The sequence below is a fragment of the Cnephaeus nilssonii genome, assembly GCF_951640355.1.
Source record: "Cnephaeus nilssonii genome assembly, chromosome: 16".
Taxonomy (NCBI): domain Eukaryota; kingdom Metazoa; phylum Chordata; class Mammalia; order Chiroptera; family Vespertilionidae; genus Cnephaeus; species Cnephaeus nilssonii.
The window spans coordinates 44,403,860-44,417,497 of NC_137087.1; the positions used below are offsets into that span (position 1 = coordinate 44,403,860).

The 13,638-nt window shown below is 55.7% G+C and overlaps 1 protein-coding gene across 3 annotated transcripts; it reads left to right on the forward strand.

The window, feature by feature from the left end:
* Window positions 1-429: 429 nt before the first annotated feature.
* On the forward strand, window positions 430-5,272 carry KAZALD1 (Kazal type serine peptidase inhibitor domain 1). Of its 3 annotated transcripts, XM_079793706.1 has the most exons (6): window positions 430-485; window positions 1,634-1,760; window positions 2,186-2,735; window positions 3,796-3,956; window positions 4,039-4,186; window positions 4,379-5,272. In XM_079793706.1, exons 3-6 carry the CDS (start codon window positions 2,237-2,239, stop codon window positions 4,471-4,473), a joined length of 903 nt encoding a protein of 300 aa, XP_079649832.1. In that variant the 5' UTR covers window positions 430-485; window positions 1,634-1,760; window positions 2,186-2,236; the 3' UTR covers window positions 4,474-5,272. The 3 variants fall into 3 exon arrangements, with proteins under 3 accessions (XP_079649832.1, XP_079649831.1, XP_079649833.1); XM_079793705.1 differs by lacking the exon at window positions 430-485 and having other exon boundaries at window positions 886-1,760; XM_079793707.1 differs by lacking the exon at window positions 430-485 and having other exon boundaries at window positions 886-1,760; window positions 4,039-4,173; window positions 4,379-4,417.
* Window positions 5,273-13,638: the final 8,366 nt, after the last annotated feature.

Here is a 13,638-nt window from a genome sequence, read left to right on the forward strand (position 1 = left end):
AACCGGCTACAATAAAGTGCGGTAAGGGAAGAGGTTCAAGGTCTGTAAAGTTTGTGGTTTAAATACTGGCGCCAAGCCTTAGAAGCGGGTAACTATTCATTAAGAGGCCGGACTGCTTCTGCTCGGTATCCCGGGCAACGACCTCCGTCTCAAAGTATTTTGTGTAAGTCAGAGCCAGAGGCGTCTCCTTGGGTGAATGGCTCCATTAGCCGCCTCCGCAATTTCAATCTCTCCCCCCCGGACCCCCCAGAGGGATTCCTGCAGTTCACTTCTGCCCCAAGTCCACACTTCAGTTGCCCTAAGGCCAAAAATAAGGAATTACCCACAAGTACCAACCAAAGCTGGCTCCGCCCATTCTTGTTCCGGTTTAAAACCCGCGGGCTTTTCCTGTTTTGAATTTCTAGACTTCCTGTTTGAATTCTCGCGACAGTGTCGAGACAACACGTGAAGTTGGCTTCTCGTCCCTCTTCTGGGTTTGAGACCAGGTAACAGTGTACCGGTCCTCGCACACCGGGTCAGACCCTTCCGGCCAGGAGTGGCCTGCACGCTGCTAGGGAGCCCCTAAGCGGAAGGGCTTGGACGAGCCCAGGCCGGGAGGGACAGTTCCGACCGCACTCGGGAACGTGACTCTCGGGGCCGCTAGTGCGCGTGCGGAGCCGATCCCCTGGGCGGTCTCGAGGCCGCAGACCTGCCCCGAACTTCGGGGTTGGTCTGGAGGCCCCAGCTCCAGTGGCTCCGCCCTGGCCAGGTCCTTCGGGGCGGAGCCTGACTAAGTGCAGTCCCCTCCCCCTGCAGACCTCAGTTTTCATCCCGGGGAACAGAACTTCAGCCGGGCTTCTGTAAAGCGCCTGGGGCCGGGGGGGCGGGGCCTGGCAGACCCCCGGTTAGGCGGGCGGGCGGGCCTCCAGACATGCTCTCCTCCCTGTCCCGAGCCCAGAGTGCCACGGTGGCGCCGGTGGCGGCTAGAGAACCGTAAGCCTCCGGCCCTGCTGGCTTCGCAGCCACAACCTGTAATCCCGACCTGGGAGGCGCCCCGCCCACCGCTTCCTGCGGCCGCTAGTCTAGTCGGCTGGAACCTCTAATCACCATGCCATCCGTGATTCAAACACCTGCCGGATGTAGGGAGGGAGGAGAAGGCCAGATGTGGGGAGGCTGATGTAAGCGCCCAGTCTCTGGTCGGCGCCTTGGTGAGGAAGCTGGACGGACAAGCCTTCAATCACCCCCGGGAAGCCGGTTTGGGGCTGCGGGGACACGACGTTGCGAGGCCTTGCTCTATCCAGGAGCGCCCCACATGGCACCCGAACCTCTACCCCATGGACTGTAAAGTCAGATGGGACAGGGCCTAGCCGGCCAGCCAACTGCGAGCTTCGCAGCCACCCCTACACCGCCCCCCACCCCACCCCACCCCCGGTCTCTGGCCGTCTCCCAGCTTTGGTGTCTGGTTACGGCTCCTCTGTTTTCACTGTGACTTTGGTCCAGGCTGAGGGAAGTGGTCCAGGAGGATCCCGTGCAGCCGCATAAAATTGGCAGCTTCAGAAATAGGGGGTAGCTTGGGGGTGGGGAGGTGGGGTGCGGCGTCTAGGGGCGGGGAGAGAGGCGGGGGAGCTGCTCTCCCAGTCCGTGGCTCTCTCAGAGATCCGTAAGCCGGAGCAGAGGTGGCCGGCGAGCCCAGCCCGTCGTTCTCCACCGCTTTGCTTCCACTGTCTGCTCCTTTGGACTGGAGTCACGGCTGCTCCGAAGGACTTAGTCCTGGACACTAGGTGAGCGCTCTGGACCGCAGGACATTCCCCCTTCTCACCCCCCCCCCCCCCATTAATAACTCCTCACTTCATGTGGGGCCATCCATTCCCATCCAATTCTAGGGCAGAAAGCTTCAGAGTTGGATGGTGTGTATTGGTGGTGCTGGTGTGGTGTGGTGTGTGTGTGTGTGTGTGTGTGTGTGTGTGTACATGCGTGTACATGCACGCCTGAGCTTTATCACCCCATCCTCTCACCTCTCCCTAATCCCCCCAAGCACGGCCCAATCAGTTACTACCCACTATAACTGGATGACCCTTGTGCCTCGGCGTTGAGAGTCTACTGGACCCCAGGGTAGCAGTGGAGGGGACGGTGCTAGAGTCAAACTTTGGTACGAGGAACAGCGAGGTTGCTTCTGACCTCCTGACCTGGCTTCCCTCCCTGGCAGGGTGCACGAACCCGCTGACGCCCCAAGTGCTCGCAGGGCTTCCAGCTAACCATGCCACCGCCGCTCGCAGCTACCTGGGCGCTGCCCCTGCTACTGCTGGTGGTGCGCACGCCGCTCCCGACTGGTGCGAGGCCGTCGCCGGGCCCGGATTACCTGCGCCGCGGCTGGCTGCGGCTGCTGGCGGAGGGCGAGGGCTGCGCTCCCTGCAGGTCGGAGGAGTGTGCGGCGCCGCGGGGCTGTCTGGCCGGCCGCGTGCTCGACGCTTGCGGCTGCTGCTGGGAATGCGCCAACCTCGAGGGCCAGCTCTGCGACCTGGACCCCAGCGCCCACTTCTACGGGCGCTGCGGCGAGCAGCTCGAGTGCCGGTTGGACACAGGCGGTGACCTGAGCCGCGGAGAGGTGCCAGAGCCGCTGTGTGTGTGCCGCTCGCAGCACCCGCTCTGCGGCTCCGATGGCCGCACCTACTCGCAGGTCTGCCGTCTGCAGGAGGCGGCCCTCGCTCGGCCCGACGCCAACCTCACTGTGGTGCATCCAGGGCCCTGCGAATCGGGTACGGGTCTCCTCCTCACGTGAGGCACTTCTCCCTGACCCCCGACGGCATTTGCTCTTGGCCCGCGGAGTGAAAAAGCTGAGGCCTGGAGTCCAGTAACAGAGCCCATTCTCGCTGCGGGTCCGCTGGGGCCGACACGCCTGAAGGTTCCAGACCCACCTGCGGGGACCAGCTCTCTGGGGGAGCAGACACAGAGCCAATTGTTGGCCTCAAAGCTGAGAAAGTGGGAGGCTCCCAGACTTTCCCCTAGACCGCTGGAGCCGGGCAGGGAGACTTGGGTTCCTGTGATGAAATCAGGTTCCATTTGCGCTAGTATAGCAAGCTGTTACCCCAGGCTCCCCACCGCCCCATCCCAACCCCCCTCTGTGCTGAGGGATTAGTGGAGGAGGGGGCACTTCTAACCCCTCCCCCCATTCCAGGGAGCTCAGGGCCATTCAAGTCTCAAGTTTTACTTGGCGGCTTTAGTAACATTGACTTCCGGAGCCCCTTTGATGGGTCTGACTGGGCTGAGGCTGCCAGGAAAACAAACACCCTGCGGGGGTCCCACTTTCTCCAACCCCAGGCTTTCTGCCTGCTGCCTGCGATGGTTTCAGGTTCTCTGCCTTCGCGGTTTGGGACGCCTCTCCCACTCCCCCAGGGTGAGGAGGGGGAAGGGCTGCTTTGGGGGCCTTTGGCAACCAGACCTGGCTAGAAAAAGGGGAGGGTGGAAGAGGGAAGTGTTGGTTACAGATACTGGGATGGGGGCCTAGAGGGTGGAATGAGGACAGGGGAGCAATCAGGGACAGAGTGTGGCTGCCAAGCTGAGGTTTGCATGTGTGCATGCGCGTGCGTGTGCTTGTCTGTGCATATTGTTTGCAGGTACGTCTCCATCTCTGTGTTTGCACTCTTTGTGTACCTGCAGCCACATTAGTGTAGGTGTCATGTTGTGGTCATGGAGGTGTGTTTACCTCTGCATACATTGTGTCCCCCCACAAACACGGTCACAGTGGTTTGTATATACGGGAGCCTTGCTGGGCGGGCTGTGCCATCCTGTTCTCAGGCCTCCCACCTCCATCCCCAGAGCCCCAGATCGTGTTGCACCCCTACGACATTTGGAATGTGACAGGGAAGGATGTGATCTTTGGCTGTGAGGTGTTTGCCTACCCCATGGCCGCCATCGAGTGGAGGAAGGACGGCTTGGACATTCAGCTGCCAGGAGATGACCCCCACATCTCCGTGCAGGTAGGGCTAGGGAGCAGAGCTTCCTCAGGGCCAGCCCGGTGCCCACCCAGAAGGACCCTGCTGACTCCTCCTCTGGTTACAGTTTAGGGGCGGACCCCAGAGGTTTGAGGTGACAAGCTGGCTGCAGATTCAGGCTGTCCGCCCCAGCGATGAGGGCACCTACCGCTGCCTGGCCCGCAATGCCCTGGGCCAGGCGGAGGCCCCAGCTAGCCTGACGGTACTCACACCTGGTAAGGGGGAGGAGCCCTGCGTTCTGGAGGCAGGAGGGGATGGCGGTGGATTCGGGCCCTTGAGTGCGTATCCATGTGTGTATATGTGCATGTGGGTACACATGCAAGCATGGCTTTCTCATAGACTGGGATACGTGGACACTGACAGCCTCTCTTTCCTGTTCTCTCTCCTTTGTCCACATGTGTTTGTAGACCAGCTGAACTCCACAGGCTTCCCCCAGCTACCAGCCCAGCACCTGGTTCCTGAGGAAGAGGCTGAGAGTGAAGAGGGCGAGGATTACTATTAGGTCCGAAGCCCTGGCCCTTGGGGGTGGGTGAGTGGGGATAGTGTTCGTCCCTGCTCTTGAAAAGATCTGGAAAGGGGGAGCAGGGACCCATCACATATTGCTTTAATGCCTTTACTGGGGAAGACATGAGAGTGGTGGAGAGGAGACAAAAATTGGAGAAGGGTATGGAGAGAGGCAGAGACTAGGGAATAGGGGTGATGGGATGCAAAGGAGCCCATGCAGGAGATACATGGGCCTGCTGGTCCCTAGGCTGGTGGAGGATGGCGTGGGGTGGGGTAGAGAGGAGCAGTCACCAAATGGTGTAGCCAACAGGTTCCTCCCTTGCTTTCCTGCAGCCTTTCCTTGAGCCCTGCTCAGCCAGTCTTCCTAACTGCCCTTCTGCACAGCTCCTTCTGTTGTTTTCCTAGTCCCTAATCTTTGCCTTGCCTCAGTTTGCTCTTTCTCAAAACTAACCTAGAAATTTCCCTCTCTCCTAAGTCCCACTGCACTTACTAACTGCGGTCCTTTTTGCTGTTCACCATCTGCTGTCCAGGAGAGCACAATGGAGCATGGTTTAGTTTAGTGCAGTAAGATGGGCATTTGGTCATGTCTAATTTCTCCTGTCATTCTGAAAACTCCATATCTTACACCACTTTATATTGGACAATGCCTAGAACAGGACTAGGCACAGTAAGCATACAATAAAGATTTATGAACAAGCTGAGACACACAGATGGTTTATGCAGTGTGCACATGAAGACTGAATTTCATGGTAGTAAGACTCTGGCTTCCAGAAGCTGTAGGTCCTGCTCTCTAAGCACATGCCTGCCAGATGTACAGAGAGGATGCTTGAGCTGGGGCCTACCCTGGCCTCTAGGAGGGGGAAGGCTGGAGCCATCTGGGTGGAGGAGGGCATTCCCCAAGTCTGAACTCCTTTGGGGCTGGTCTAGAGAGAGACTGCCTGCCCCTCTGTTTATCTCACTCTGGTCTCCCCAGACAGAATGGGGAATCAGGTCTCTGTGAGTAGTACCCAGTATGAAAGCAAAAACTGGGTGGAGGAGAAGTTTGGCTAAGTGCATGGGCCACACCCTAGGATTCCCCTAGGAATCCACCCTTTCCTTACTGAACACAGAGTCATGGTAAGCTGACTTCCTCATCTGCCCCAAATTTGACCTTTCTGGCCCAGGGTCCCTCTTGGAACCAGACTGTCTCACTCCCCAAATCTCTCTCTACACTCTCCTCACCTAGGCGAGGGACACTGGGGAGGCGCAGTGTTTACTGACTAATTGAAGATGAAAGCTTAAGTTCCGGAGCCACAGAGGATGGCGACGGCCTCCTGCGCGCCGGGGCTACGCCCGGAGCTTGGCGCCACCACGGGAATGATCGCAGTTAGCTCGGTGTCTGAGCTTGTCCTCTGGGGCCCGCCGCAGGAGCCCGGCCTCTTGAGAGGGGCGTGGTCCGGAACCCCAACCCCAGGGCTGGGCCGCCCCTCTCACAGAACAGCGAGGCTGCCCCAGAAGTGAAACCACAGGACAGCCCCCGTGGCCTGGCGGGGAGCCCCGCGGCTCCAGAGCTGCGCTCAACAACATACTTGGGGCGAATTCCGAGGCGACCGCCGAAGCAGGAGGAGGGATGTGAGCCGTGTGGTGGGGGTGGAGGGGGCCATGCTGTTCCGTGTCCAGACCAGGAGGAGGTCTGCTCCGCGCACGGAGGCCTGCCGCTGGCTTGTGCTTGGAGAGGGGGACTCCGGCCTAGCAGGGCTCGAAGGCGCCCCCTGGAGGGCCCATCGATCCTATCGCGCCCACCTGCAGAGCAGAGGCTCCCCCCGCCCCCACCACCCTAGAGGGTCACAGGAACCCCCAGGAACACGTACCCCTCGATGGCTCTTGCAGCAAGTTGGGGTTCAGCCCCCGTACAGCCCCAGTTTCTCCTCCCTCCGCGGCCGTGCTGGTTGAGGCCCCACAGCCCGGATAGGAGGGACCCCTGCTGCGCCTCTTCCTCCCCCCTCCCCCTCCTCTGCTCAGCGGACCCGGCTTTAATAACGTCTCTGGAAAGTGACACGCGATTTATTATTAAAGTAATGCGGGGACGGGAAAGGTTTAATAAACGCGCTGCGATGCCGAGGATTATTCGCCGCAAATAAATGAGAGCGCGGGCGGCGTTTTAATAAATAATTTCCCGCCGCTCCCGAGGGAAGAGGGGAGAGGAGGGGGGAGCTGAGCTGCTGCCAGAACTCCGGCTTCTCCCCGCGGGTTTCCGAGCCTTCCCCGCATTCTTCTTCCGCGCTAGGTGGCTCACACGACAAGTGCGCTTCCAGGAAAGCGGACGCCGAGTGGTCCAGGCCCGGAGGCGGGCGGGCCTGCGCCCCACCCCTCTCCCCACCTCCGGGATTTTAAATAGTTTTGCTTAAGATGAGCGGATGCGCTTCCTTCGGCCTCCGAACCAGAGATAGGGAGTCAAGACCGGATGGGGCAGAAAGTGCTCATCAGGACCAGCTCCTTCCCAGCCGAGGGTCCCAGGTCCCAGGGCCTGGCCATTCTCCCAGCTTTCGGCTGAGCCAGACTGGGCGTTCAGGGTGTGGAGAGAGCTGTGTGTACAGGTGTATAGGTGCCACCTGTGTGCAAATGACCCCGATTCCCTCCTCAGGCATTGTGGGGATGGGGTCACTGAGTCTGGCTGCTCATTAAAAGGCTCAGTGGCCCGGGGAGGAAGGGCCATTGAGCCTAGTCTGAACCTGCGGAGTCCTGGTGAAGCCCGCTCTCTGGCTCGCTGGTGAGGGGGGGTGGATTTGAGCTCAGGTGGAGAAGAATTTGGAGCCCCAAGGGGGAAGTCCGCCCCTTCTACAGAAGCCTGGAGGCCCAAGAGTATGAACTGGATATCGGACAGAGCTGAGATTGCAGACTTTGGGGACCAAGGACACGCCCAGCACGCTGGTGGGGAGGGGAGGGAGGGGAAAGCTTGTGGGGTACACAGGCTCCAAAAGTTTTGTGCCTCAGATGAAAGAGTCGACATCTCTGGCGACACCTCTGGCAACACTTGGAAGTACAGGAAGTGGCAAAAGAGTGCTATCTGGTGGATATTTGGGGTTATGGCAGCCAGATCTGGGCTAGATGTCTTAAGACAGTTAAATAGGCTGGAAAATTTGGGGTAAAAAGGTGTTTTGATTTGTATTCATTTATGTATGTGAAGGTGTACATGTATGTGTAGTATATATGTGGTATCTGTGTGATATCTATATGTAATATACCAGTATGTCATGTTCATAGTAGTGATGTATATGTGTGTCTATATGTACTATATATGAGGTGATATATACATGAATGTATGTATATGAATGTACATATATATGTGAATAATCTAAAGGCATGCTTATGTGTGTGAATAACCATATAGGTGCACATATGTCTGTGTGTACATAAGCATTATATGTGTGTATGGATGTATTGTTATATGTGTACTAGTATATAGCTGTGTGTATACATTTATTTGCAAGTACATGTTCCATTATGTGCCATTCTTTCAGCAAATATTTCTTATGTGCCAGCACTGTTGTATAGGGCTGGAGATACATCACAGAAAAGCACATTGTCCCTGCTCTCATGGAGCTTACATTTTATTCTAAGATGTGCATGTAAATAAATTATGTACATAAATGTTCACAGGATTATGTGTGCATGTATGTGTAACTCTGTTTCTGGGTGTGTGTGTTAGGAGTAGACAGGCTTACACATTCTGATGGGGTTGGAGGTTCCCTGTTGTTTTGCTCGAAAGCACAAGTCCTGTCACTTAGGACTATTCTAAGTGTGCAGACAGGACAGAGGGAAATAGGCTGGGGACACAGGATGATTACCTTCTAGGTTATATTTTAGTTATTCTCTCAGCCCCCTGGATGACTAGATTCTTTCTAAAATTGGGAACAGCTATGTAAGTCCACTTAGAGTAAGGAAATGTGAATGGAAATCAAGTCTCACCTCTCTGCTCAATGCAAAGCTCCTTAGGAGGAAGGATGATGGGCTGGGGATGGGTGAGAGAGGGGTCTGGGACGCTGGGGTAGGAATAGGTTCTCAGAGAGCAGTGGTGAGGGCCTTTAGAGACTGGGAGGGGTCTGGTCTGGGAGGTAGTGATGGGAGCTCTGGGATTCAGTTGCAGATAATGAGGGTGGTTTGAGAACTCTTGGGGGAGGGATGGGCTGGTGGATAGAGATGGAGCCTGAGGGAATAATGAGATCAGGATCAGGGATGGAGTTGGAGGGACAGAGAGAGAGGCTCTGTGGCAGAGATATACCAGTTTTGGGGTGGAATTATTCCTCCCTTCCTCCCACCCCTTCCTTCTCCATACCAGGGCCCCTAAACTTCTCTAATCCTCTCTACTCAAGCTGGGTCCCAGTTATACCGGGGATAGAGGAGAAGAACTCAGGCTCCAGGCTTGTCCTAGCTTAGATGACTCATGGGGGAAGAGGGAAAAGGTGAGGCAAGATTGCCAACACCACTGTCCCATGAAGCCCTGTCCCAGTCACCTGGGTGGTTGCCATCCGTGCTGCTATTCCAGCTTTTAGTTTAGGCTCAGTTCAGGGGTTTCAAACAAGGGTGGGGCCTGGACCTAGAAAAGGTCCCAGAACACACTCCCTCCTCCCCACCAAACACACACATTCCTGAATTGGGACTGAATTGGGAAAGGTGTTTCTGAATCCTCCCTCCCTCCCTCCCTCCCTCCCTCCCTCCCTCCCTCCCTCCCTCCCTCCCTCCCTCCCTTCCTTCCTTCCTTCCTTCCTTCCTTCCTTCCTTCCTTCCTTCCTTCCTTCCTTCCTTCCTTCGCATATTTGCTAGATGTCTTTCAGACACAGTCAAGGCCAGAAGTCTCCAGGTGCCATCCTCACTCTTGGTCTGTCCCCTTCCTTCTCAACTTTCCATTCTGAACCACGTCATCCTAAAACCATGTTTTTTTGTCCCTTTATTGCCTCCCCTCCCTTCAGTCCCCCCGCCCTGCCCCCAGGTTTGAGATCTTAGATCCCTGGCCTGAGAGGCTGAAGACACAGGTTGACTCCTGGCCTAGATTTATTTTTGACATTTTCTCTGCCATCTGGACAACTAAAGGCTCTCTGAACAGGATAAACAGTTACAAAAGTCAGTATTGGTGACAAATGTTACCCCACAATCAAGTCTTACCCTGTCCTCTGGGTGAGCAGCACCTTGGAAGGCAGGATGGACTTGTGGGTACTGAAGTGAGGTCTGGAGTCCCTTGGGAGAAAAGACAGGGTCTCTATGAGAAGTGATGGGGTCTCCCAGGATGAAAGTTGAGGACCATAGGGGCAATTATTTCTGTCTTCCACTTGCCACCCACCGAAGATCACTGGAGCAGGGCTGGAGAAAGCCCTACACGTTTCCTGGACTCAACTGGCCCTCATAAGGACCCAGGCTCTAACTCTGCCATTCCTGCTCCCCCTGCTCCCCGCCCCCCCCCCCCCCCCCGTGTGAATGGGTATCAGAAGGAGTCATTCTGGGGGCAGCACTGGGGGTCTCTGGGGACAGTGGTCTCTGAAGGGACGGGTCTTTGGGAGCAGAACTGAGTTCAGGTCAAGGCAAGAGACATGAGATTTTGCAGTATGTGTTTGAATCTCAGTTCTGCTTTTTTTTTTTTTTTTTAAAGATTTTTAATTCATTTTGAAAGAGAGGAAGGGAGAGGGAGAGAGAGAAACATGTGAAAGCGATACATTGATCAGCTGCCTCCTGCATGCCCTCTAATGGGGATTGAGCTCAAAACCCGGGCATGTGCCTTGTCCAGGAATTGAACTGGCAACCTTTCCGTGCACAGGATGATGCCCAACCAACCGAGCCACACTGGCCAGGGCTCCGTTCTGCTTTTTAAGTGCATACCTTGAGCAAGTTTCTTAGCTTCTCTTCTTCTGTGTCCTCCTCTGCAAATGGTGATAAAACTTACTCTTTAGGGGTTGTGATGAGGTTAGAGATCTTATAAATAATGTCTCTGGAACACAATATGTGTTCAACAAATGGTCAGTTTACTATTACTATTTCTGTGTGGAAGAGCTGCATGGAGATGGAAGCGGGGTACCTAATGCAGAGTTTCCTGCTAAAGTGTGTGTGTTGAAGGATGGGAAATCATAGTCTTGGTGCCTGCCTGGAGGAGGCCTTAGGAATTGAGCTTAGGAGGAGGGTAAGGTCTAAGGCAAGGTGGGGATGGGAAGGGACTGGGTTTCCAGAGAGCATAGCAGTCTTCACCCTCATTTCAGCCCTCCTCAGGGAGCCCCTGTCAGAATCCAGGGCTCTATCGCTGGACTTGCTGGGAGGGACGCCCCCTAAACTCACCTCCATCCATCTCCTTTATCTGGGCTGCTGAAGGGCTGGAGCTCCGATGGGGCCTCTGATGGGGAACAGATACAGACCAGGCGGAAGCAGCCGGAACTGTGCTGAGCTGGAGCTGAGGACCGGGCCAGGGGGTCAGTGAAGACAGATAAAGCTCAGAGTAGCTGGTGACTCAAGGGACCTGGGAGGAGGGGCAACAGGGGCTGAGGGCGGGCTATGCCCTGGGAGGCGGTAAGGGCCGGAAGTTTCTGATGGGGACCGGTGTCCATCAAGGACTTCAAATGGCCAGACAGGGCCTTTAATGACTCTTTGGGAGGAGGAAAGGGGCAGAGCGCCATCCCCCAGACGCGGCTGCACGAAGGCCAGGGTGCTGTCAGGGATAAAGGTTGGTCCCAGGGAGAGGTCGAGCCCGAGGATGGGCCTCCAGGTCCAGGCTGGAGGCAGAGCTTCTGGGGACTGCCTTACCTTTAAGGCAGAAATGGGGAAAGGCTGGTAAGCGATTCTTCGGTTTTAGTTCCCGTTTTAATTAACTTTGAAGGGCTTGGGGCCTCCCTGAGCGCCTGGGAGAGGAGCAGAGCAGACGTTTATTTTCCTCTTTTCCCTTTTAAAGACAATTTTATTAAATCACTTTGTTTTCATTCTGGCTTGAACATGGGGCATTTAAATGGAAAAGTAATTATTTCACCTTGTTTGCTTATGGAGAGAGGAGAGTCAGGAGAAGGAGGGAGGGAGGCCAGTGAGAGGAAGAGGCTGGCAGCTTCGGCTGGCACACTCATGTGTGCACGTGCACACACACTCACACTCAGACCAGTATCAGTGTCCACAGTCCCCTCACACTGGCGTACACTGTGTACCCACAGAGAGACATGCAGTGTCCACACCCTCCCAAATGTAGGCACTTCACTACCTGCAAGCACACACCCACGTTCTCCTGAAGACACAATCCTTCACCACAGCCACACCTACAGGCAAACGCTGTCTCAGCACAAACACGGCACATTGTGCTCTCAGTGCAGGCACTCTCATAGGTACCCGCAGACACCCCTTCCAAGCATGCGTACACACACACACACACACCATATTCAGCTCCTTTGGAGCCTATTGAGTTTCATCAGCACAAACACACACAGGTTCAGGCACACAGTTCTCATTCTCAAACACACAAGTGCACCCTGACAAGGATGCCTGCAGACAGACTTGGGGGAGGTGGAAATGGCCATGGAGAAGGCAGAAGAGTGGTGGAACCCTCCTTCTCACTGGGGTTTCTGGCCCCCAAACTTACCTACCCCCTAGGCTATTCCGCGAGCCCCTTTCTTTGTACCTTTAATGTTCTTGGAATGATTGCTTGTGACCTTGATTCTGCAGCCTCTGGGACAGAGTGGCTCCCGCCTCCCTCTTCCCCCCAACCCAGATTGCTGGAGCTGGACGGGAGGAGGCCAACAGGTCTCCAGGGCTGAGCCTGGCCCTCGCCAGTGCAGGGCTTGTAACTCGGGCTTCCCCAGCTCTCGCCCCTCCCCTGCTGTGCGGACTGGCTTTGGAGGGGTTAAAACTTGGGTAGCCCGCCCCTCTCTACTCCCACCCCTGGCTGGTACATTGAGGGCCGGGTTTACAGGAGCCATACCTGTACTTTGTCTTCATCTGTCACCCCTTCTGACAGTCAGATACATCTTGTGAGGGGGGGGGGATGAGGGGCGGGGGAGCAATAATTAACCTCTCCCGCTTCATCCCCCAAATGCCGCTGCCTTGGCTGCAGTTGCAGCAGGGTCTGCAGGAGAGAAGACAGAGGGCAGGAGAAGGAGGAGGGGAGACGGGGAGAGGGGCAACGGAGAAAGCCTGGGAGGCTCCAGTGAGAAGGACGCATGGAGGAAAGGCCCTGACGTTTTTATTGCCATGCCAACCTCTCTTCTGCACCTTCTTTCCGCTCTCTTCCTGGGGAAGGGCAGGGAGAGGCGAGAGGTGTTAGACAAGCTCATCTTTCCCCTCACATCCCAGAGTTCAGGCCCCTATTGCAGGCTGCAGGGGGGGGGGGGAGGGGTGGATTTGGGGCAATGGTCGTGTGGTGAGCTTTGCAAAGGGACACGTTGGACTAGAAGAGTGTGTTGGCTGGTGTAGAGGGTGTGGGGGACACCGTGCTGGTGTTTCACATTTATGGCAAATGACTAGAGCTTGTGTTAAGGATTGATTTTTCTTCTGATCAATAAAGAGGGAGTGGTGTCTTATGTTATTCCTGGAGAAGGCAAGTGACTCCGGTGCCAAGAGATTGTGGGGTCAAAAGGACTCCAGAATTGGGGTGGGAGATGGAGGACATGTCTAAAAAGTAAAGCGCCCTAGCCAATTTGGCTCAGCGGATAGAGCGTTGGCCTATGGACTGAAAGGTCCTGGGTTTGAGTCCAGTTAGGGGCATATGCTTGATCCCCAGTGGAGGGTGTGCAGGAGGCAGCCAATCAGTGATTCTCATTCATCATTGATGTTTCTATCTCCCTCTCCCTCTCCCTTTCTCTCTGAAATCAATAAAAACATTAAAAAAATAAAATAAAAAGTAAAGGGATTCCTTGGGGGTGGGCTGGAATCAGAGCTTAGATAAATTTGTCTTGAGTTATACCTTTGGATGAAGCAGGTGGGACCCAGGGGCAGGCAGGAATGATCTGCAGCCAGGGAGATGAACTTGGATAGAGGCTATTCCTGCCAGACTGGCACATGCTGGGGTGTGCCCAGGAAGGAGGAGGGAAGCAGCCAAGATGGTAAGGAGAGGTGTTGCTGCCATTGCTGGGGCTGCTGGGGGCGCAGAGACTGGGCCCTGCCCGTCCCCAGGGCATCCTGAAGGCCAGGCGATTCTAGCTTTTTCTATCTCTTTGAGAAGCTGTTA

Coding starts and splice junctions, on each gene's coding strand:
- KAZALD1 (XM_079793706.1), top strand. CDS start 2,237: ATGCCACCGCCGCTCGCAGCTACCTGGGCGCTGCCCCTGCTACTGCTG. Junction 2,736..3,795: donor TCCAGGGCCCTGCGAATCGG/GTACGGGTCTCC, acceptor CTCCATCCCCAG/AGCCCCAGATCGTGTTGCAC. Junction 4,187..4,378: donor CCTGACGGTACTCACACCTG/GTAAGGGGGAGG, acceptor ATGTGTTTGTAG/ACCAGCTGAACTCCACAGGC.